At 43.2% G+C, this 26,506-nt stretch overlaps 1 protein-coding gene across 1 annotated transcript in view; it reads left to right on the plus strand.

The window, feature by feature from the left end:
* Nucleotides 1-26,506, plus strand: part of SLC17A7 (solute carrier family 17 member 7) — a 167,800-nt gene that overhangs the window by 52,201 nt on the left and 89,093 nt on the right. Inside the window, exons 2-3 of the mRNA XM_075329201.1 lie at nt 17,143-17,395; nt 21,765-21,883. Coding sequence (XP_075185316.1) covers nt 17,143-17,395; nt 21,765-21,883 — 372 coding nt within the window. The remainder of the gene's footprint in view (nt 1-17,142; nt 17,396-21,764; nt 21,884-26,506) is intronic.

Genomic DNA, 26,506 nt, shown 5'->3' on the forward strand with positions numbered 1-26,506 from the left:
CTGGTAGTTTGATTGATCTTCTGGTATATGTCCCCAGCTATTTCCTGTGGAGCCATAGTTAGATCACTGTGTGTGAATTCTGCCCAATTTCATACATGCTCCACAATTACTTCTAGCACAGACCTGCAGGCCTCCTGGGACAGGGTACAATCTGTAGGTTATTTGGATTACTTACTCATTAACTATAATTAATGACAGATGGTATTTAATTCCGTACAAACTGTCAGGAGTGTTCCTTGTTGTGTGAGCTTAATTGGTTAAATTTATGAACGCGGTAGTTTTAATATCTGACTGTTTATGAAATGGCTCCAGTCTCCATACTCAATCCTTTCTGTCCTCCTTTTTGTTTATACAGAGTTTTCTCTGGATGGTAGTATCTGGTTGCATCTTGCATTTATGAAAATTACAAACATTGTAATATATCTTCTTAAAAAAATCTGCTTCTTTCTCCTTCTGAACTGATCTTTCATTCAGTGACTACAGACTTTCCCATTAGTGAGATAGGAGATTACAGTTGGTGCTCATAAGGTTCTATGGAGAGGGGAGGAGCTAGAGGCTGACACACACATTACTGAGATAGGAGATGACAGTTGGTGCTCATAAGGTTCTATGGAGAGGGGAGGAGCTAGAGGCTGACACACACATTACAGAGATAAGAGATGACAGTTGGTGCTCATAAGGTTCTATGGAGAGGGGGGAGCTAGAGGCTGACACACACATTACAGAGATAGGAGATGACAGTTGGTGCTCATAAGGTTCTATGGAGAGGGGAGGAGCTAGAGGCCGACACAGACATTGCTGAGATAGGAGATGACAGTTGGTGCTCATAAGGTTCTATGGAGATCTGACCTATCGTTTCAGAAGAACTTGCAGGAGAATGTCTGTGTCGGCATTAGGATCCTCCCTCTCTATAGAATCTCTCTATACAGATTTTCCCCATGAATTGAGAATTAAATATCTATCCAGGAGGAGAAAGAAGCAAATTAGTAGACAGATAGATGGATAGATGGATAGATAGATAGATAGATGGATAAATGTATAGATAGATCAAATTGTCTCTACAGAACTGGAGACAAACTCTAGCGCAGCGCCACCTATTGGAAGTAGCGATCCTAAAAGTTAAATGTGGATTTTTAATAACCCTTTACATATAACTTCGGATATATAAGCCAGATCAGAATCCCAATTTGCAGACACGGTGTTTCGGGGTGCTTGCCCCTCGTCAGTGCAAAGTATGGGGTGTCTGATCTGGCTCATGAGAAAGCTATGTGGGATAGATAGATCAATGGATAGATGTATGGGCAGGGGTGGTACAATCTCGGTTGCAGGGATCACAAGCGTGACCGTTCCCGGAGGTGCATGGGGCCCGCCGGCCCCAGCTTCTGCTTCACCTAGATGTGCATCTGAGGCTGCACATCCAGCTGAAATGCATCGTGGTGCAGAGACCTGTCGAGTCCCTGTACTGTGATTCATTCTGCTGGCCAAACAGAAGCAGGCAGCTTTCATCTGTGTCCCAGTGACTGAGGGTTGCGCATGGTAATGATGTCATGCGTTGCAATAGCACCGACAACGATGAAAGCTGCCGGTCACTGTGCACTGGCTACATAGGAAGATGCTGCGCGACGTTGGAGCCAGGGAGGGTGAGTACAACGTTGTTGTTTTTTGTATTAGACAGGATGGAGACATATTTACCAGGATGGGGACATATATACCAGAATGGGGACATATATACCAGGAGGGGGACAGTAGATTCCAGGAAGGGGACAGTCGATACCAGGAGGGGGACAGTATATGCCAGGAGGGCCCCAGGAGGGGGACAGTAGATACCAGGAGGGGGACAGTATATAACAGGAGGGGCCCAGGATGGGGACATATATACCAGGATGGTGACATATATACCAGAATGGGGACATTTTTACCAGGATGGGGTTATATATACACCAGGATGTGGGCTAGAATGGGGAACATATATACTAGGATGGGGACAAATATGCCAGGATGAGGGATATACATATCAGGATGTGGACATATTTGCGAGGAAGGAGCCCAGGATGGGGGACATATTTACGAGGAAGGAGCCCAGTATGGGGGACATTAGAACAGGGTGGGGCACATTACTACATAATGGGGGGGGGGGCAACTCGTATGTCTTTATATGATTGTGCATGGGTGAATAAATGGATAGATAGATGGATGGATATATGGATAGGCAGACAGAAAGATAGATAGCCAGAGGGATAGATAGATAGATAGATAGATAGATAGATAGAGGGATAGATAGATAGATAGATAGATAGAGGGATAGATAGATAGATAGATAGAGGGATAGATAGATAGATAGATAGAGGGATAGATAGATAGAGGGATAGATAGATAGATAGATAGAGGGATAGATAGATAGAAGGATAGATAGATAGATTAGATAGATAGATTGATAGATAGATAGATCGATAGATAGAGGGATAGATAGAGGGATAGATGGACAGACAGATAGATGGATGGATAGATAGATAAATAGATCAGCCATCATATATTTATCACCTATTCTGTGGATAGTAGACATTTTGATGTTTTCTTTTGGTTACAGTCATATGAAAAAGTTTGGGCACCCCTATTAATGTTAACCTTTTTTCTTTATAACAATTTGGGTTTTTGCAGCAGCTATTTCAGTTTCATATATCTAATAACTGATGGACTCAGTAATATTTCTGGATTGAAATGAGGTTTATTGTACTAACAGAAAATGTGCAATCCGCATTTAAACAAAATTTGACCGGTGCAAAAGTATGGGCACCCTTATCAATTTCTTGATTTGAACACTCCTAACTACTTTTTACTGACTTACTAAAGCACTAAATTGGTTTTGTAACCTCATTGAGCTTTGAACTTCATAGGCAGGTGTATCCAATCATGAGAAAAGGTATTTAAGGTGGCCACTTGCAAGTTGTTCTCCTATTTGAATCTCCTATGAAGAGTGGCATCATGGGCTCCTCAAAACAACTCTCAAATGATCTGAAAACAAAGATTATTCAACATAGTTGTTCAGGGGAAGGTACAAAAAGTTGTCTCAGAGATTTAAACTGTCAGTTTCCACTGTGAGGAACATAGTAAGGAAATGGAAGAACACAGGTACAGTTCTTGTTAAGCCCAGAAGTGGCAGGCCAAGAAAAATATCAGAAAGGCAGAGAAGAAGAATGGTGAGAACAGTCAAGGACAATCCACAGACCACCTCCAAAGACCTGCAGCATCATCTTGCTGCAGATGGTGTCAATGTGCATCGGTCAACAATACAGCGCACATTGCACAAGGAGAAGCTGTATGGGAGAGTGATGCGAAAGAAGCCGTTTCTGCAAGCACGCCACAAACAGAGTCACCTGAGGTGTGCAAAAGCACATTTGGACAAGACAGTTACATTTTGGAAGAAGGTCATGTGGACTGATGAAACAAAGATTGAGTTGTTTGGTCATACAAAAAGGCGTTATGCATGGAGGCAAAAAAACACGGCATTACAAGAAAAGCACTTGCTACCCACAGTAAAATTTGGTGGAGGTCCCATCATGATTTGGGGCTGTGTGGCCAATGCCGGCATCGGTAATCTTGTTAAAGTTGAGGGTCGCATGGATTCAACTCAGTATCAGCAGATTCTTGACAATAATGTGCAAGAATCAGTGACGAAGTTGAAGTTACGCAGGGGATGGATATTTTAGCAAGACAATGATCCAAAACACCGCTTCAAATCTACTCAGGCATTCATGCAGAGGAACAATTACAATGTTCTGGAATGGCCATCCCAGTCCCCAGACCTGAATATCATTGAACATCTGTGGGAAGATGTGAAGCGTGCTGTCCATGCTCAGCGACCATCAAACTTAAATGAACTGGAATTGTTTTGTAAACAGGAATGGTCAAATATACCTTCATCCAGGATCCAGGAGCTCATTAAAAGCTACAGGAAGTGACTAGAGGCTGTTATTTTTGCAAAAGGAGGATCTAAGTATAGCCACTGGATAATTAATCACATAAATCAGTTTCAGCCAGCAAAATTACGATGCAGCATATCACTGCTGAAAAAATTATTAAAATTTAACTTTTACTTCAATCACTAAAATCGTGGTCAGAATCACAAACAACATAAATTAAGTTAAAATAGTTTGGCCCCTCTTGACAGTGGCCCAAATAACACCGCACATAAATAATTGGATTTATCTCACCAATTTAGCAAGACCTCAATACAGAAGGTCTGAAAAATGTCTCCCGACGCGTTTCAATCAATTCTTCAGGGGAGTGTTCAAATGCCTCTTAGGTCCCATAAAGACATGGACCTTGCATTTATATAGTATGCATTTTATAACTCTGTTCAAGATAGAGATGCGGTAATTCCAAAAACAGGTACTAATTACAGAGGGCCTGTCACCTCTAAAAGCATGCACATGGTATGGACGCCTGTGCCTCTCGCCCTATCAATCAGCTGTTGTAGACAATGGAGTTTAAATACTCCCTCCTTCTCACAGCGTGTGACGTCATTTCCCTATTCTCAAGCAAACAGCAGCAGTCAGGTGACCGGATATGACGAGCGCTGTTGTATCGTCGCTATAGCAACATGTCTCCATTCTCAAAGCCCCGGCAGTCAGGTGACCGGATGTGACGAGCACTGTTATGCCGTCACCACGGTAACATGTCTCCACTCTCAACCATACGACAGTCAGGTGACCGGACATGCCGAGTATTGTTATACTGTTGCTACGGCAACAACATGCCTTCTCTCCATTCTCCCTATATAGCGATCATGTGGCCGACGTCCATTTCAATCACCTAGGGTGCCGTACCAGAGTAGCCTGCGGTCATCATAGCAAGCAGATGACCGGAAATGGCGCATATTGCTTATGCAGTTGCCATAGCAATCTTGCTTACAAATCGCCCAGCCGGTCACATGGCCCACAGTAACCTATCATTATATGCTTTAGTTCTTATAGCAATTTTCTCTTATTTGAACATGCGATTTCCAAAGGACAAGTGGATCACCACCCCCACAGTAATCGCATGACAATACATCACACTACCAAAAGACATAGAATGACGTCATTATTAGTATGATTTATTGCAGCACTTCATAATAGTTTCTAAACTGATACCACAGTATAATGAAGGTAACAGAATGTACACCTTCTTTTTTGATTATGATCTGGAATATATGCCCGCAAAAAAAACGGTTAATCCAATATCTTTCACAATCAAACAGACAGGGGGGAGGGTGAAGCCAAGCTGTATCACCACAATCTCACCCCATCACCCATTTTATACATGCAGATGGAGGCCTACAGACTCCATTATTTCTTATACTACAGCATGTCATCCAGATAGAAACATGGAGGTTCCACTGCCCATTTTTTCACTCATCAGGGCCACTTTCACAAAAGGTATCCCAAAAAAAACTTCTGTTTAAAACTATTTAATAATCCACACCTAAATAAAAAAGTGTAATAAGATCTTATCATTACGTACCATAATGGAAAAATCATATTGAAGAGACACATTGATCACTAAAAGACCACCCCCCAGTAATAATTATTATTCGGGGTGAAAAACATCAGGTTAAGTTATATAGCTAGAAGGATAGAGGTGAAACCCATACAAGATTAATGCTAAACCTCCACTCGCTTGAATTTCTGGCCCTACTTATCATGTGGGGGTCGGCGCCATAAGACAGAACGGTGGGTGGGCGCCCCCACTCGGCCGTCGTCTTGCCCTCCTAACTACATAGAAACTAACCACCACTAAACAAAGGGTGCAAAAGAGAGTTCCTCATTCAACCCATTGGGATGGAGTGTCTTTAGCCAAAATATCCATCTAGATTCTTGTTGTAATAATCTCCTATCCCAATCACCCCCCCTGGGAGGTGGTCTAATGTGATCAATGCCCTGAAACCCAATGACCGAAGGATCCCCACCGTGCATATTATTAATGTGTCTAGCTAACGGTGTGTCATTATTCAATCTGATGTCCCTGAGGTGTTCCCCAACTCTCCGTCTGAGTTCCCTGCGGGTTTTGCCCACATATTCAAGTTTACAAATGCATGTCGCCTTATATATCACTCCCTGTGTTTTACAATTAATAAATGATCTGATGTCATATTCCTTCCCAGTTACCTGGCTCTGGAATTTTTTACCAACAATGATTGAACCACAGGCGACGCAACCACTGCATTTGTAACATCCTTTAAGTGTAGAATTAGGAAAAAAGGTTTTTTGTGGTGCCAGAAAACTATGGACCAAACGGTCCTTTAACGATCTTGCTTTTTTGTATGTAATGGATGGTCGATCCGGAAGTAGGCCTCCTATATCATTATCCATTTTTAATATGGGCCAATATTTTTCAAGGATCCTCCTAACCCCTGATGCTCCATTATCAAATGTCGTGATGAATCTTATTATCTCATTTTTATCCTCCTTCGTCTTTGTTTTTGGGGGGTACAGCAGATCTATCCTCTGTACTTTCTCAATGTCTGCAGCCGCCTTACTTACTACTCCTCTCGGATACCCTCTCTCAAGAAATCTATTTTCCAAATCTTTTGATTGTTCAAGAAATTGTACCTCCTCTGAACAATTTCTGCGGATCCTAGCAAATTGTCCCTTTGGGATACCCCTCTTCAAACTGAATGGATGATTGCTTTCCCACCTAAGCAGTGAATTTGTAGATGTGGGCTTGCGATAGGTACTCGTCATCAAGTTACCCTGTGAATCCTTCTCTATCATCAAATCCAGGAAGGAAAGCTTATATTTATCAGTTTCGTACGTGAAGAAGAGACCAAAATCATTGTTATTCAGATCCTTCATGAATTCTTTCAATTCCTCCTCATTGCCTTTCCACACCATGAATACATCATCAATAAATCTGTACCAGATGCCAATCTTTTCATTGACAGATTCACGATCCTCTCTGAAGACCACCGTTTCCTCCCACCAACCCAGGAGCAGATTTGCGTACGACGGGGCACATGGACTCCCCATCGCTGTGCCCCTGAGCTGGTGGAAGGTGTGGCCATCAAAGGAAAAAATGTTGTGTGTTAGACAAAATTTGAGAATATCCAAAACGAAGTTAGAGTGTTCCTCACACTGGACACCCCTTCCCTTCAAAAAATATTTGGCAGCTGTTAAACCAAGATCATGACGAATGGACGAATATAAACATTCAACATCGATCCCAACAAGGAGCGTTCCTCCCTCAAAAGAGAGTCCTTCCAATTTTTTAAGCAAGTCAGTTGTATCTGACAAATAGGAACCCAGACCAAGGACAAAGGGTTTCAGGATGACATCCAGATAGACCCCCAGATTCTGCGTTAGATTATCAACCCCAGATATTATGGGTCTCCCCCTAAGGGGGTCAACTCCTTTATGCAACTTAGGCAGACTATAAAAGGTGGCCATTACCGGATGCCTAGGGTAAAGAAATTCATATTCAGTTTTGTTTATCAAACCCCTATCCAGGGCATCCAGGAGTAGGGAATTCAGTTCCTTCGAATACCGTTGTAAAGGATTGGACCCCAATTTTTTATACCCATTCTGGTCCCCCAGAATGTCATAACACATCTTTACGTATTTTTCCCGGTCCATCACAACGGTATTTCCCCCTTTATCCGATTGTTTGATAACAACATCTGTAGCTTTACCCAAGGCATCCAGACTCTTCATCTCTTCCCTAGTTAGGTTGAATTTAACATGATGATCTGGTTTCAGCCTTTCCAGTTCATGAGAGACAAGATTAGAAAAAACATCAATTGCACTCAGATCACTCTGTGCAGGTGGCATTTTTTTGCTCTTCAATTTAAGATCTGTAAAGGGCCCCCGCCCAGTCAGATCTGGTCCCATCTTGTCCAAATTAAACAGGAGTCTTACATCTTCCAGGATGTCATCCGAAATCCCCAAGTCAGAACAAACTCTCTTGTTATCTGTAATATGGAATTTCTTCCATTTTAGCTTCCTCACAAAAAGACTGAGATCCTTAATGCTGTCAAAATCATTATAGTCCGTCGTAGGTACGAATGAAAGACCCTTACCTAATACACTTAAATCTGCAGTGGATAATGCCCTACTTGATAGGTTCACTACTTGGTTAGATCTTGGGGATTCTGAAATCCCCCTCGATTTGTTCTGTTCCTTAGGAAGTAATCTCTTTGTTCTAAAAAATGGCCATTCTGATAGGGTTGATTGAACCTTCCTCTACCATTTCCAAAGTTCTTTTTCTTTCTGCCTCTCCCTCCCATATTCCTACCTTCTGAGTCAGACACATCTGTATCTTTTGTTGAACACTCAGTTTCACTAGGTTTTATATAGCGTGGAGGGGCAAAATTATAGATTTTATTCTCTCTGAAATCCTGAAGATCTCTATTATAAAATTTATGCTTCTTATCCTTAAGATGGTATTGATATTTCTCAATTTTAGTGATTGAAGTAAAAGTTAAATTTTAATAATTTTTTCAGCAGTGATATGCTGCATCGTAATTTTGCTGGCCAAAAGGAGGATCTACAAAATATTAATGTCACTTTTATGTTGAGGTGCCTATACTTATGCACCTGTCAAATTTTGTTTAAATGCTGATTGCACATTTTCTGTTAGTGCAATAAACCTCATTTCAATCCAGAAATATTACTCAGTCCATCAGTTATTAGATACAGTGCCTACAAGTAGTCTTCAACCCCCTGCAGATTTAGCAGGTTTGATAAGATGCAAATAAGTTAGAGCCTGCAAACTTCAAACAAGAGCAGGATTTATTAACAGATGCGTAAATCTTACAAACCAACAAGTTATGTTGCTCAGTTAAATTTTAATAAATTTTCAACATAAAAGTGTGGGTCAATTATTATTCAACCCCTAGGTTTAATATTTTGTGGAATAACCCTTGTTTGCAATCACAGCTAATAATCGTCTTTTATAAGACCTGATCAGGCCGGCACAGGTCTCTGGAGTTATCTTGGCCCACTCCTCCATGCAGATCTTCTCCAAGTTATCTAGGTTCTTTGGGTGTCTCATGTAGACTTCAATCTTGAGCTCCTTCCACAAGTTTTCAATTGGGTTAAGGTCAGGAGACTGACTAGGCCACTGCAACACCTTGATTTTTTCCCACTTGAACCAGGCCTTGGTTTTCTTGGCTGTGTGCTTTGGGTCATTGTCTTGTTGGACGATGAAATGACGACCCATCTTAAGATCCTTGATGGAGGAGCGGAGGTTCTTGGCCAAAATCTCCAGGTAGGCCGTGCTATCCATCTTCCCATGGATGCAGACCAGATGGCCAGGCCCCTTGGCTGAGAAACAGCCCCACAGCATGATGCTGCCACCACCATGCTTGACTGTAGGGATGGTATTCTTGGGGTCGTATGCAGTGCCATCCAGTCTCCAAACGTCACGTTTATGGTTGGCACCAAAGATCTCGATCTTGGTCTCATCAGACCAGAGAACCCTGAACCAGTCTGTCTCAGAGTCCTCCAAGTGATCATGAGCAAACTGTAGACGAGCCTTGACATGACGCTTTGAAAGTAAAGGTACCTTACGGGCTCGTCTTGAACGGAGACCATTGAGGTGGAGTACATTACTTATGGTATTGACTGAAACCAATGTCCCCACTGCCATGAGATCTTCCCGGAGCTCCTTCCTTGTTGTCCTTGGGTTCGCCTTGACTCTTCGGACAAGCCTGGCCTCGGCACGGGTGGACACTTTCAAAGGCTGTCCAGGCCATGGAAGGCTAACAGTAGTTCCATAAGCCTTCCACTTCCGGATGATGCTCCCAACAGTGGAGACAGGTAGGCCCAACTCCTTGGAAAGGGTTTTGTACCCCTTGCCAGCCTTGTGACCCTCCACTATCTTGTCTCTGATGGCCTTGGAATGCTTCTTTGTCTTTCCCATGTTGACCATGTATGAGTGCTGTTCACAAGTTTGGGGAGGGTCTTAATTAGTCAGAAAAGGCTGGAAAAAGAGATAATTAATTCAAACATGTGAAGCTCATTGTTCTTTGTGCCTGAAATACTTCTTAATACTTTAGGGGAACCAAACAGAATTCTTGTGGTTTGAGGGGTTGAATAATAAATGACCCTCTGAATAAACTTTTCACAATTTAAAAAAAAAAAAAAGAAAAAAAGAAATAACATTCTTTTTTGCTGCAGTGCATTTCACACTTCCAGGCTGATCTACAGTCCAAATGTCACAATGCCAAGTTAATTCCGAATGTGTAAACCTGCTAAATCTGCAGGGGGTTGAATACTACTTGTATATGAAACTGAAATAGCTGCTGCAAAAACCCAAATTGTTATAAAGAAAAAAGGTTAACATTAATAGGGGTCAAACTTTTTCATATGACTGTATTTATCAGTATTTGTATACCCTCTGGCAGTATCGTCACATATAATAAGTAGATATTTTATTCTGCACATGTATGATTGTGCATATCAGTAGATCGGAGAGATATTGATGATATTGCTGTGGTTAGTAAACCAGTATACTATGGAAGCCATCACTGGGTGCACTGGTAGCTGTTTTCCTCCTTACGCACAGTATAAATAGCTGATACGTGAGAAGTGATAATTTTTTTTCCTGATTTTCACGTTCCATTTTCACAGCTATAATGTGGAAGTGAAAGATTTCACAGCTGTTAATGAGCCATTTTTAAACACTGCAACATGGGGGGAAAAAGTTAACATTTCCAAACTTGTCATTTAGAAGTGATCAGAGAACCATTTTCTGCTTTACAGTAAGAGAAATAAAATGACAGATGAGACGTGTGCTAAGCTTCGCTTGTTATTGAGTAGATATACAGTATATTACTTGATTTTTTTATGACGGGGGATGCACAATGAGTCAAGTGGCAAGTTTTCACCTAATGATTACATCCATCCATCTCCTGTCTTAACATAGATCTATTATTACATTTCTCCATTCTCTGATGACTCTGTCACAGTCTACACAGTAAAGCTCACAAGTAAAATGCAGAAAACCAGGAAGCAGCAGCCTATTGTGACTGCTCTAGTGGCCAGCGTGGAAACTGGAACAGGCCACGAATCTGCTGCTTTATGATCACGTCAATGTTCAAGCCTACTTTGCTGTGGGGATAAATCAGTTTAGAAGAGCAGAATACTTGAAAGCCTTGATGCCAGCACAAGCCCGCTGATGGTCTTCCCGCCTTAGTAGCTTTCTATCCACTGTCTATTGTAAGTCTTGTCTGACCATAACTGGATCTCTGCACTATCCGGCACTTTGACTCCCCACACTATAATTAGCAAAATCCATGTCCTTCACCCCTGCGAGCCAGCTTTACTGCACCACCATAACATCCCTTCAGTAGCTGTAAGCTACTTTTAGCAGTTCACAAATGATTTCACTGTTTGTGCCAGAGTCCTGTGCTTAATATAATTGTCAAAGGATATATATATAACAATGGGATTGTAAATATTCGTGCTGCTGTCTCTGGGCTCAGTATCTAAACTGTGAACTCATCTCTGGCTCTTACTATGCTGCTGTCACCTCCATCTCCCCTCTGCTCTTACTGTGCTACTGTCACCTCCATCTCCCCTCTGCTCTTACTGTGCTACTGTCACCTCCATCTCCCCTCTGCTCTTACTGTGCTACTGTCACCTCCATCTCCCCTCTGCTCTTACTGTGCTGCTGTCACCTCCATCTCCCCTCTGCTCTTACTGTGCTACTGTCACCTCCATCTCCCCTCTGCTCTTACTGTGCTACTGTCACCTCCATCTCCCCTCTGCTCTTACTGTGCTACTGTCACCTCCATCTCCCCTCTGCTCTTACTGTGCTACTGTCACCTCCATCTCCCCTCTGCTCTTACTGTGCTACTGTCACCTCCATTTCCCCTCTGCTCTTACTGTGCTACTGTCACCTCCATCTCCCCTCTGCTCTTACTGTGCTACTGTCACCTCCATCTCCCCTCTGCTCTTACTGTGCTACTGTCACCTCCATCTCCCCTCTGCTCTTACTGTGCTACTGTCACCTCCATCTCCCCTCTGCTCTTACTGTGCTACTGTCACCTCCATCTCCCCTCTGCTCTTACTGTGCTACTGTCACCTCCATCTCCCCTCTGCTCTTACTGTGCTACTGTCACCTCCATTTCCCCTCTGCTCTTACTGTGCTACTGTCACCTCCATCTCCCCTCTGCTCTTACTGTGCTACTGTCACCTCCATCTCCCCTCTGCTCTTACTGTACTACTGTCACCTCCATCTCCCCTCTGCTCTTACTGTACTACTGTCACCTCCATCTCCCCTCTGCTCTTACTGTACTACTGTCACCTCCATTTCCCCTCTGCTCTTACTGTGCTACTGTCACCTCCATCTCCCCTCTGCTCTTACTGTGCTACTGTCACCTCCATCTCCCCTCTGCTCTTACTGTGCTACTGTCACCTCCATCTCCCCTCTGCTCTTACTGTGCTACTGTCACCTCCATCTCCCCTCTGCTCTTACTGTGCTACTGTCACCTCCATCTCCTCTCTGGCTCTTACTGTGCTACTGTCACCTCCATCTCCTCTCTGCTCTTACTGTGCTACTGTCACCTCCATCTCCTCTCTGGCTCTTACTGTGCTACTGTCACCTCCATCTCCTCTCTGCTCTTACTGTGCTACTGTCACCTCCATCTCCTCTCTGGCTCTTACTGTGCTACTGTCACCTCCATCTCCTCTCTGCTCTTACTGTGCTACTGTCACCTCCATCTCCCCTCTGCTCTTACTGTGCTACTGTCACCTCCATCTCCTCTCTGCTCTTACTGTGCTGCTGTCACCTCCATCTCCCCTCTGCTCTTACTGTGCTACTGTCACCTCCATCTCCCCTCTGCTCTTACTGTGCTACTGTCACCTCCATCTCCCCTCTGGCTCTTACTATGCTGCTGTCACCTCCATCTCCCCTCTGCTCTTACTGTGCTACTGTCACCTCCATCTCCCCTCTGCTCTTACTGTGCTACTGTCACCTCCATCTCCTCTCTGCTCTTACTGTGCTACTGTCACCTCCATCTCCCCTCTGCTCTTACTGTGCTACTGTCACCTCCATCTCCTCTCTGCTCTTACTGTGCTACTGTCACCTCCATCTCCTCTCTGCTCTTACTGTGCTACTGTCACCTCCACCTCCTCTCTGGCTTTTACTGTGCTACTGTCACCTCCATCTCCCCTCTGGCTTTTACTGTGCTACTGTCACCTCCATCTCCCATCTGGCTTTTACTGTGCTGCTGTCACCTCAATCTCCACTCTGTTCTTACTGTGCTACTGTCACCTCCATCTCCTCTCTGCACTCACTGTGTTGCTTTCCCCTCAATTTTCCTTCCAGCTCTCACTGTGCTACTGTCACCTCCATCTCCTCTCTGCTCTCACTTTACAACTGTCACACCCATCTCCTCTCTGCTCTCACTGTGTTACTGTCACCTCCATCTCCTCTCTGCTAATATTTTTCAACTGTCACCTCCATCTCGACTCTGCTCTTACTGTGCTACTGTCACTTCAATCTCCTCTTTGCCTCTCACTCTGCTGCTGTGCACTTGATCTCCTCTTTGGCTCTCACTATTCTGCTTTCTCCTCACCTCCTCTGTGGCTCTTCCTGTGCTGTGGTCACCTCAATCTCCTTATTTGGCTTTCACTATGATGCTATCACCTTAAACTCCTCCCTAAATCTCTCTTTTTTATTGTCATCTCGATCTTCTCTCTAGCTTTCACTGTTCTACAGTCATCTTATCTCCTCTCTGGCTCTCATTATGCTGCTGTCACCTCAATCTCTTCTATGGCTCTCTCTGTGCTACTGTCACCTCAATTTCCTCCATTACTCTTATTATCCTGCTGTCACCTTGATCTGCTCTCTAGCTCTCATGGCTCTGCTGTGTCCTCATCTCTCTGACTCTCACTGTAAAGCTGTTACCTCAATTTCCTCTCTGACTCTGAATGTGGTGCTGTCACCTCGATTTCCTCTCTGGCTCTCTTTGTGTTGCTGTCATTTCAATCTCCTCTTTGGCTCTCATTATGCTGCTGTCACCTCATCTCCTCTCTGGCTCTCACCGTTGTGCTGTTACCTCAATTTCCACTCTGCCTGTCATTGTGCCGCTGTCACCTCGATTTCCTCTCTATTTCTCATGGTTCTGCTGTCACTTGTTCTCTCTGGCTCTCAATGTGGTGCTGTCACCTCAATATCCTCTGTGGATCTTTTTGGGTTGCTGTCACCTCAATCTCCTCTATTGCTCTCAGTTTGCTGATGTGTGTAATTTACTATTCTTCCCTGCCACAGCTCACACAAGACTATAGACAGGAGAGTTTCTATTTATTGCTGACATCTCATTGATCACTGCAGTGAGGGCAGAAAAGTCATCGTGTATACCTCTGGCAAGCTGCTCAGGCTCCCACTGAAAGAGTTGATGACCAGAGGTGTATCGATAGTGGGTCAAGAAATTGAAGTTGCAAACCGGCCCTGGAGATAGGTCCAAAAGATCCTCTTGCTCATATAAGAAGATCAATAATACTGAAGACCAGTAATAGTTGGGGCTCTGTTGCAAATTTTGCATTGGAGCTCATGGGCTTCATGGTACGCCATGGTGCATGACATTAACTGTGCAGCAGCGTGGCAGTTCTATGCATAAAAATAAAACCGATATGCACTCCAAAACTAGGCAGGATATAATAGGAAGCAGCAGAGCATAGCTATAAGCTGTGCATTTAATCAACATTTTGGTGAAATGACAAGTACACATTAAGGACTGCGAAACTCTATATATCATTCTTGTCAAGAGATCCACAAGACAGTACATTATGTGATGTGAAAGATGTCGTCTAAGAATGTATTAATTCAATGGAACAGTATCATTGAGTTTGGGGCATCTGAAAATTGTGCTGGCTTTAGCAGCAGCTGTCTGACATTGAGTACTACATACGGTAGCTTAAAAGGGTTGTCCCCTTTCAGATACTCCTGGTCCCTAGGTGTAATTTGTTATAAAAAGAAAAACTAGGTCCAGTGCTAAACCTCTTTTGTTGCTCCTGGTGTCCAGTATTGCCTGCAGTGCTGATGTTATGTCAACAGCGCTGCAGCAAAGCAGTGAGCTCAGTGGCTCTGCCCATGTAGATGTATGCTCTGCTCATAGCTACTGAACTCATGGATTGGCATCTGGGAGCCATGTCGGAGGCTCACATCTAGACCCAGGAAGGGTGAGTAAATGTAACGCTCGAGACCGGTTTAAGGGCAGTGAGAGGGATTAGTGGACCCACTGGACCACAGAGGGACCCCAGGCTTACCCTTTAGTTGGAGGGGCTTTACTAAGTGCCCACGGTGAGGCAGATGATAGGTACCACTCCCAAGGTAGTGACCAGAAATGTGGCAGCTGACCCCCAGGACCGGAGACAGACTAAGGCGGGCTTTAGACGTTGCGACATCGCTACCGATATATCGTCGGGGTCACATCTTTAGTGACGCACATCCGGTGCCGGTAGCGACATCGCAATGTGTAAATCCTAGGTGCGACAATGAACGAGCGCAAAAGTGAAAAAAATCGCTGATCTGTGTCACGTCATTCATTTCCATAATGTCGTTACTGTCGCAGATACGATGTTGTTTGTCGTTCCTGCACACCACACATCGCTGTGTGTGAAACCGCAGGAACGACAAACATCTCCTTACCTGTGTCTACCGGCAATGTGGAAGGAAGGAGGTGGGCTGGATGTTACGTCCCGCTCATCTCCACCCCTCCGCTTCTATTGGCCGGCCACTTAGTGACGTCGCTGTGACGCCGAACGCACCTCCCCCTTGATGGAGGGATTGTTCGGTGGTCACAGCGATGTCGCCGACCAGGTATGTGCGTCTGACGCTGCTGTAGCGATAATGTTCGCTACGGCAGCAAGCACCAGATATCGCATGTATGACAGGGGCAGGTGCTATCGCGCTCGACATCGCTAGCAATTGCTAGCGATGTCGCAACGTGTAAAGCCTGCCTTAGGCACAGGCAGGATGACTGAGAAGAGCTGGAAAGGTGGTTATGGACAGGGATAGGCAGCTATGGAAAGGCAGACTCAGGTGACAAACTCAGGGGTAACGGGACCTGAAAACTAGCTAGCAGACTGGAATACTGACTAAATGAATGTGCTGCGTGGTTGTGACGCCCTGGCACTGCCAGGTGGTCACACAAAATAGGCCCCCGCACAACACCTTCCCTCACAGGGTGAAACCTTGCCAACCAAATCCTAGTCTCCCCCCAGGATAGGAATGGCACACCAGTGGGCGGCACCAGGTGGATGGAGAATGCCCACCTAGGGATCTGGAGAACCCGGGGCGGGAAAAGGAGTAGTCGAAGTTGTAGTTGAAGTGGAGTGGAGTAGTGAGGAAGTGAAGCTCAAGTTGAGAAAGGAGAGGCGCCGGGGTTGGAGTCCCGGTGTATTAGCTAGGTGGCAGACGACGGTCTGTGTCTGTCAGGTGATGGGAAGACGGCAGCCGGAGATCCGAGGTGGACCGGGGCAGGGTTGGAGCCCGCCGGTACCGACACCAGAGACCCGACCCGGAAACCATGCACAGAGGGGGTACTTGGACCCTGAAGCCAGGACCGGAACCAACGGCCTAGCTAATTAACCAATTGAGGGCTGGATTATAGGTCCTGTCCCAACCTAAGTCCCGAAAGCAGACAACCACCCACAGAGAGGGATAGGGCATCCACCAGGGCCCGGTAGATCCCACGGGTCAGCGTTAGTGGGCACGGCTCCCAACAGAAGTACCGGGAGTGGACTCCTGTGTTCCACACCGGGAAGTCCACCATATCACAACACAGTGCAGAGGAAAGTGACACAGCCCATCACCCCACAAGGTGCACTCCCGGGAACCTTGTGTGGCATGTACAGGGCCTGGGAGGAGAAGGAGGCAGCACACTTAGATGGCCAGGGGAGTGGGGGGGAGGACATGACCCAGTCGGGGCGGTGAGTGGGTCGGTGCTACAGTAAAGCACAGTTTTTTTTAGTTTTTAGAACAAACTGCAGCTGGTGGACCAGCATAATCTGAATGGAAGCAATTACTATCAAATCTAAATGCAAAGGTTATAAAATAATTGATTTTTTTTTTAAAAAATGTTGTAAAATCTAATTTTTGGACCAATTTCTTCTGATCACAAATGAGTTTAACTAAAAATGTTATATTATTTTGTAGGGTATTGGAAAAACGGCAGACAAATTCGGAAACAATCGAGCTGACGGAAGAAGGAAGGCCGGTGATCACGACTGAGAAAAGCCAGCCGGTCGTAGACTGCACATGCTTCGGATTGCCCCGACGTTATATTATTGCCATTATGAGTGGACTGGGGTTCTGCATCTCTTTTGGCATCAGGTGTAACCTGGGTGTGGCTATTGTCAGTATGGTGAATAATAACACGGTGTACAGAGGGAACAAACTTGTCGTAGAGGTAAGAATAGTTATCATATTTGTATACTGACCACCAGAAACCATTCTAATTAGAAGCTAACAAGTGGGACAGTTATATACGTATGCGCAAGAGTTGTTTCATTGGTTGACCATGTCCATCACGTTCAACCAAGGGATGGGAAAAATAAAAGTGATGGGGTAGAACTGCAAAGAAAAAGTTTTTGGAAAATTCCATATTCCTAGATACAATGTGTAATGGGTAGTTTGCCCCATTATCTAGACCAACTTTCCTGTGACGGATTCTCAGCTCCATCCAATGTTAGGGGTACTTTGCACACTGCGACATCGCAAGCCGATGCTGCGATGCCAAGTGCAATAGTCCCCGCCGCCGTCGCAGCAGCGATCTTTTGTGCTAGCTGCTGTAGCGAACATTATCGCTACGGCAGCTTCACATGGACTTACCTGCCCTGCGACGTCGCTCTGGCCGGCGACCCGCCTCCTTAATAAGGGGGTGGGTCGTGCGGCGTCACAGCGATGTCACACGGCAGGCGGCCAATAGAAGCGGAGAGGCGGAGATGAGCGTGACGTAAACATCCTTCCTTCCGCATAGCCGGCGTGAGCCGCCGGACGCAGGTAGGAGATGTTCCTCGCTCCTGCGGCTTCACACACAGCATTGTGTGCTGCCGCAGGAATGAGGAACAACATCGTAACATCGGTTCTTCCGAAATTATGGAAATGACCGATGCTACACCAATGATACAATTTCGACGCTTTTGCGCTCGTTAATCTATCAAAAATGATTTACACACTCCGATATCGACAGTGATGCCGGATGTGCGTCACTTTTGATTTGACCACACCGACATCGCACCTGCGATGTCGTAGTGTGCAAAGTACCCCGTAGAAGATCTTGGAACCATCAATTGTTCTTTAAAGTTGGTTCATGGCCAGAATCAGGTGACCTCTAGCCATCAATCGAATAAAGGTTGAGCATAAAAGACTACAACGTGGACCTAAACATCAAGTGACCTCTAGCCAACAATTGATCCATAGTTGAGCATATGAGACTACAACGTGGACCTACACATCACACAACCCAAGAGGTCCATATTGTAGTCTCGTAAGTTGAGGATTGTTTCAATTTACAGTTAGATATCACCCATAGCTCATATGTAGAGAACAATTATTGGTTATAGAGCCTAAAATCATCCAAAAAGATTTTCTAACGTCTTAGCTATGATGGAGTCAGAAGTCTGTCACTAGAAATGTCGTCTGGATAATGAGGCGGTCTACTGGAAAGGTTTCAGAACTGACAAAAACTAAATACATTTTGGGTCTAAGAATGTGGAATTAAAGCAGCGTGTGAATCCTTAACAGTAAAGTTGATGCAAATCAATTAGCAGGACCCAACTCATCAACATCGTCCACCTTGGTAATCTATGGCCACCGAACAGGAGCCCTGAGAACCGTCTTCTATCTCCCGGCATCCTTGACTCTTCACCAAAATGATGATGTCACACCAGGCCTGTTAATCAAAAGAAGACTCGCAAATGCTGGAAGGTAGGAGGTGGGTCTCAGGGCTTCCTTCCAATGGCTACAAATTACTGATGTGGCCATGGATCGGATTGCAAAATGATATGCATCAACTCTACTTAGAAGAGATTATCGCTAAAGGCATAGGATCCGTGTCATTCATTATGGTGATAGCTGAAGGAGTAGTAGGCTTCCCAGCCAAGTTTGTCTGGTGAGGGTGGCTGAAATTTCAATATAAATAGTTTTGATGAAAGTAGGTGTTACTGTGATGGTTCTCACTAGAAGCAGTAAATCTCTAAGCACAATTAGTGTGGTGCTGGCTAATCGAAGTCTAAGAGATTTCTGTGTTCTTTCGTCTTAACCAATGCAATGAGGCATGGACATTACATGTGTTAGGCTGAACACTTTGAAATGTTCACTAGTTGCCTGCTCCTGACCTAATTTGTGTGGATCAAGTGCATGTACAAACGAATTGACACCAGACAAAAGAGTCGGATGTAAGCCTCTCCTTGATTAGAGTATGGCACAGCTCCAAGAGAGACTTATTTCAAAAGAGCATCAACTTATATAAACTAGGAAAAAAGGCATGGTCGGCTTTACAGTGGGCATGTTTGGATGTGTCCTTTGGTCAGTGGATTGGTCAATGCGTTAGTCCATGGGTTGATCCGTGGGCCGGTCAGTGGGCTGTTCCATGAGGTCATCTCATTCTTCTTATATCTGGACATTCGTTGCATACCAGGGCAGGGTGTGTAGAACAGGAAGTGGCAGCCATCTTAAATGTGTGTGACTTGCAGACAGCCTTGGAGTATACCAGCTGGAATACAAGTGACTGCTGTACCAAGAAAAATAAATACTGAAATTGTGTGTGTGGAATTCTGATTTTGCCTGTCACAGATAGAAAACAATGTATACAACCCTTTGCGAGCTATTAACACAAATGCAATCTTAGTTATATAAAATTGACATAATCATTGACATGAATAATAAATTAATAACAACCGTCTATTTAACAACACAGCACACGGACAGATTTGTCATGTTTGCTAACATTGAAAAAACTGTCCAAAAATTATCCCACTTAGTTATTTGGGAGTAGGCAGATTATTTTGTGTAGAATAATGACTTAAACTGATGGTGTTGCTGTCAGAGGTAATATCAACCTGCCATAACTGAGATGAGTTATGTTCTATATATTTCATAACATCTTTCACTTCCTCTCGACTAATATGCCTACCTTATGCAAATTATGCCAATTGTGGCCTGGTTTTGGTAGTATTACTGCCCAGATTGCTGGTATCAGTGATGGTGGTGCTTTTGCTGCTGCTAGCGGCTCCCACATTCTTAGCTGTGGCATGTAAGATGAAATGAATTCTAAAAGGCATAACGTTAAACATGACACATTCACTTTGTATATTAGGCTATATATATATATATATATATCTTTTACATTTTAAAAATGAGAAAAATGCTAAATGGGCTAATACAAAAGTTTGTGCAACCTGCATGGTTAGTACCTAGTAGCACCCCCTTTGAAAAGTATCAACTTGCGCCTTTTGAGGTCATCTATTGTGGATTTTGATGCGTGTTTCGGATCATTATCCATTTGTTGAAGCCATCCTCCTTTCTCCTCTTTTCTCCTCTTTTCACCTTCAGCTTTTTTACAGATGGTGTTATGTTTGCATTAAGAATTTGTTGAAGTTTCATTGAATCGATTCTTCCCTGTATCCGTGAAAAATTTCCCGTGCCATTGGCTGCAACACAGCCACAAAGCATGATTGATCCACCCCCATGCTTAATGGTTGGCCAGATGTTATTTTCTTGAAATTTTGTGTCCTTTTCTTCTCCAGACATACCTTTGATCATTGTAGCCAAAGATTTCTCATTTTTCCACATTGGTTCACTGGACTTGTTTCCAAAATGCATCAGGAATAGATGTTCTTTTCCATACTACTAACGCTGAATTTTATAGGGAGGATACAGGAGTGGTTTTCTTCTGATGTCTCTTCCTTGAAAGCGATATTTTACAGATGTCTCTGAACAGTAGAGTGATGTACCACAACTCCAGAGTCTGCAAAATCTTCCTGAAGGTCTTTTGCAGTCAAGCAGAGGTTCTGATTTGCCTCTTTAGAAATCCTACGAACAGCTGTCTCAGAAATTCTGCTTGTGAAAATAACGAAGTAGCGGTCAGATAGGAACGCTAGGGAACAGGAAGACAGAGAATTCTGCTTGGTCATTCAGACCTTATCTTGACCTCCACTGTTCCTGATAACTGCTGGTTCTTAATTACATTTTGAACTGAGGAAAGGACAACTTGAAAACACTTTGCTATCTTCTTATAGCCTTCTCCTGCTTTGTAGGCCTCCACAATTTTCAGAGTGCTAGGCAGCTGCTTAGAAAAAAAGATGGCTGCTGTTTTTTGGCACAAGGTTAGAGGAGGCTGATTTTTTATAAAGCTGTGACATTTGCATCACCTGGCCTTTCCTAGTGATGATATTGAACAAGCCATAACCCTAACAGGCTATGTAAGTTCTGAAACCTTGGAAAAAAGTTATCTGAGCGCAGAAATCTCCAAGGGTGCCCAAACTTTTGTATCAGCTCATTTTCCTTTTTTAATTTTTTCAAATGTAAAAGAGGAAATTCTTTTTTTGTTGTTGCCTAAAATACGAAGGAAATGTGTCACCTTTAACTTTATGCCTTTTATACATAACTTCATCTTTAGCTTGCTTAAGTATTCACAATATAGTAATTTTGACCACGAGTGCCCAAACTTTTACATGCCACTGTATTTGCATGATAGAATAGGTTTTACCTTTTTGCATTTCTAAATTGTTTTTCTTCAGTGTTATAATGTGTCCTCTTTAATTATGTTTTACCAGCAAGCACAATTTACCTGGGACCCTGAGACAGTTGGAATGATACATGGATCATTCTTTTGGGGCTATATAGTGACGCAAATACCGGGAGGATATATATCACAAAAATTTGCAGCTAATAGGTAAGACATTTATTACCGTAGTACCGTAGTTATTACTGTTCATTGTTCTTATATATTGAAGATATTTCATGGTCTATATGTGACTCCATACTAGTTTATACAGTATATACAGTATATATATATTTACATAAAACATATTGAGTAACATTGTAAAAACATGCAATACTTATCTTTGTAAATTTGTGAGAAATATTTTAGCCTGGACCTTTAGATGTTCGCTGGTAACCCTTGGAGTAATATCTCACTTTATCTTTGCCTATCCCGAAATCTGAAATGAAGTTTGACAAATTTAAAGGGTCTTTCCAACTTTAGAAAATTATGACGAAAAGAACAAAAAAACCCAAAATATAGGAATTAAGAAGTGCTTACAATATACCATAATTATTGATTAATCCAATAGTAGAGGATCAGAAAATCGGAATGTTTCACATAGACTTACACTTGGTAAGTTTCAGCTCACTAGTCACTACATTATGCCTTTTGTATTAATAAGCTTTGTGACAGCTCAACAGCCAGTGACAAGGCGTATCCCTTTGTTGAAACTCTAAACTTATATGCCTCTACCCGGGCTGAAAGCCTATAATTTGTACCTGTTCACACTTGTCTTATTCTTGGAGGTGCTGGTCAGTTTTTTGATATTTGTTGGATTACCTGATAAATTCCCCATCACTGTACTACTCAGGTAGCACCACTTGTCTTGTTGATTTATTCTGCAGTCATGATGTGCTGTAGAGGTGCATGTGACCACTGCAGTCAATCATTGAGTTCAGCATTCTTTTTCACATGCACAAGTGCAGCACATCAATAAGTAATACACTGCTAGGACCACCAGAGCAATGGGGGACATACACAGTAACAGTTGAGAAATGTATATATATATATATATATATATATATATATATATACAGTTAGGTCCATAAATATTTGGACAGTGACACAAGCTTTGGCATGTTAGTTCAAATTAAGTTTTATTATAATTTTACACAAGAAGTAACATCAACATTGCAAATTAATTTATCAGTATATGGAGTAATCACATTGAGAAGACATGTAATTACAAAAAGATAAGTCTAATTTATATCCCAACAGTTAACATAAAATAAACATCTTCTCTGTGGAAGCTCAGGAGGTTTTAAGATGGTGAGTAGGCTAGTAAGATCTGAGTAAGAAAAGGAGTAGGAAGGGGAAAATTAAACAAGGACTTGAGAGGAAGGAACAAGAGGGATCACAGATTAAGCAAGTGGGAACAAACATAAGGGAAGTCCTAGGGAAAAAAATGTCATCCAGCCTGCGCGGGCCCCCCCCCCCAAACAGGGATGGACCAGTTCCTGCTCATCTTAGTCCCCCTCGGCTAGCCATGAGTCTCTATCAGGCGAATCCCTGAACAAGATCCATGGGGTCCATAGGTCTAGGACTCTCACTGATGTTTCCGTGGTCTGTCCGATCAGTTCCTCCAATCTAAACATGTCATTCAATTCTGTGATCAAGTCCAACCTAGAAGGGGTTTGTGTCTGTTTCCAGAATCTAGGTATGAGTCTTCTCGCTAGGACGTGTCGAAGGAGACTTTTTTTGAATCTAGAAATCGAAAAGTTGCAGAGCGATAAAAGCGCGAGCTCTGGGGAGGAAGTGACTCTGCGCGTTGAAAGCCGGTTAATGAGATCAAATGCTGCCAACCAGAAGCCTCTAATGGATTCACATGACCACCATATATGCATGTATGAGCCTCTGTCTCGTAAGCATCTCCAACAGGTGTCCGGAGTTGTTGGGAACATCGAATGGACAGCAGTGGGACAACGGTACCATCTATATAGTATCTTGTACCCCCTCTCCTGTGTCAACGCGCTGTGAAGATTTCTGTGTAAAGAGCAAACTTTTTGCTCTATCTTCTGTAGTCAGGGATCTGCCCAAATCAACCTCCCATCTAGAGAAGAAGGTGGGTGGGTCTACTGACGCAATTCTACTTTCCATAAAAGTTTTGTAGAGCAGCGATACAGTATGTTCTGGAGGGTCCCTCACCTTGCAGAGCAACTGGAAGGGCAACAATGATCTAAAAATGTTTCCCTGTGGATGGAGAGCTAATATAGCTCCGTAGTTGTCTGTGAAAAAAACATGCATCGGGGTGGGGGGTGTCTGGGAGTTCTGAAATAGGTCACTGACAGGTATAATAGTAGTTGGAGAACTAAAATCTGATATCGTCGGATTATCTGCTCTATGTTTGTGTAGGAATTTAGTTCTATTAATCCCCGGTGAAAAGAGTGGGTTGTCATAGATAGGTATGAGGGGATTAGGGGTTGAGAAGAGGCGCAAGAGCCTTGATCCTTGTCTGACAAAGCAAGCTAGGTTTCTTATAAGGAAAGAGAGCATGATACTTAAGGCCAAAGGGGCATGGTTAGACCAGTGAAAACCAGACGGCTACAACCACGCGTGTGATGTTCAATGTCTACCCAACTCTTCCCACCCCTGTGGTGATATAGGTCGAGTATGCATGTACCTTGGGAAGGCATACTGTAGAGGCGAAAGTCTGGGACTCCCAATCCCCTAATCTTCCTAGGACTACTAAGTAACTGGAAGGATAGCCAGGGACGCTTGGATGCCCAGATAAACTTATTAATTGCTTTCTTGAGGCGGACAAAGAAGGATGCTGGGAGCCAGATGGGGAGGCTTTGAAAAAAATATAGCAGTCGTGGCAACAAGTCCATCTTAACCGCACTCATCCTACCAAACCAGGACAGGTGTAGCTTGTTCCATTGCTCAAGATCTCGCTCTGCTAACCGCAGGGCAGGAGCATAATTTTGAGCAAATAAACTTGTGACGTCAGACGATATTTTGACTCCTAGATAAGCTTTGGCATTTTAGTTGCCTACCAAAACAGTTATGTAATTGATATGGGCTTAAACTTCAGACCTACAGTTTTAATTTGAGGGTATTCACATTCAAATTGGAGAAAGGGTCAATGAACTACAGCTTTTTAATTTGTCAAGGAATCCAAATAATTGGATGATTCTCTTTCTCACTTTCATTGGCTATTCCCTTATTAATCCATAATCAGTTAAACAGGTAAAAGGTCTGGAGCTGATTCTGGGTGTGGTACCATTATTTTGGTCATAATATCAACTAATACCTCAGATATTTTGTATATATATATTTTTCTGCACATGACATTATATACGGGGTGCAGCCAGGCCCCTTTATGTTTGGACTTGCATAATGGAGTCTCCGTCCCTATATGGTGCACACTAGTACTGGGCAGCCTGCCTGGTCTAATAGTATGGGCGTTTAATAGGCTGCTTACTTAGGTTACAAGGAACCTGTAAGTGTAAACGGCACCCTATGCAAGCCACTAGTGTGCAATTTTATCATCAAGCGATCACCCCCTCAATGTTTTGGAGTTGTGTGAGTGATTTGCTCCTCTTGCACCTGTGATGCCTCCATCTCTTGGGGGTCTAGTTTTATCCTGTTAGTGCATTAGTTTTTGGGTCTGGGCAGTTCACCACTGCTTATCCTACTGTGAGTATCTTAAATTATGGAGGATATTTAGTCCTCTTTCTGTTGTTTGGCTGTTTGCCCTAATAATCCAGAATCAGTTAAATAGGTAAAAGGTCTGGAGCTGATTCCGGGTGCGACATTTGCATTTAGAAGTTGTTGTTGTGAACCCAGAACTTGCGGTCAAAGGAACTATGAATGTAAAAGAAACAGACCATTATTAGGCTGAAAAAAAAAGAAATCCATCAGAGAGATAGCAGAAATGTTAGGAGTTTCCAAATCAACAGTTTGATGCATTCAGCAAGAAAAAAAGAGCGCACTAGTTACTTTTGAGCCCCTGAAAAGTGGAGCCTTTGGTTCCAATTCCTAAACATTTCACAGGATAGTTTTGTTGAACCCCTTTAATTTAACCTGAAAGTCTCTACTTCCACAATGTCTTAGTTGTTTCATTTTAAATAAAAAGTAGTGGTACTCAGAGCTGAAATCATGAAGATTCAGTCAAAGTCCAAATATTTCTGGACCTCACTGTATATAGAGCAGGTGAAATAAGTATTTAACATGTCACGAATTTTCTAAGTAAATGTACAGTAAAGGTGCTATTGACATGAATTTCTCACCAGATGTCAGTAACAACCCATCCAATCCACACAGGCAAAGAAGTTTAACCATAGATATCTATACATTAAGTTACGTGTAATAATGAAATGAAACAGGGAAAAAGTATTAAATACACTTTCAGAAATGTATTTAATATTTCAGATTCAAAATGTCTCCTTTATGGAGAGACTAGTGTCCTGCATTGCTCAGGTGTGATTTTTTGACCATTCTTCCAAACAAACACTCTTCAAATCCTAAAGATTTCATGGGCTCCTTCTATGAACTCTGAGCTTTAGTTCCTCAGAATTCATAAAAAGAGTCCATGGAATGTTTAGGATTTGAAGAGCGTTTGTGTGGAAGAATGGGCCAAAATCACACCTGAGCAATGCAGGACACTAATCTCTCCAATAATCACCGACAAAGGCTTTTTCATGTCAAAAGCACCCTTAGAAATGCACTTGGAAAGTTTGTGATGTGTTCAATACTCATTTCACCTGCTGTGTTTATAATATATATATATATATATATATATATATATATAAA

Source organism: Anomaloglossus baeobatrachus, chromosome 11 (genome assembly GCF_048569485.1).
Source record: "Anomaloglossus baeobatrachus isolate aAnoBae1 chromosome 11, aAnoBae1.hap1, whole genome shotgun sequence".
Classification (NCBI taxonomy): Eukaryota; Metazoa; Chordata; class Amphibia; order Anura; family Aromobatidae; genus Anomaloglossus; species Anomaloglossus baeobatrachus.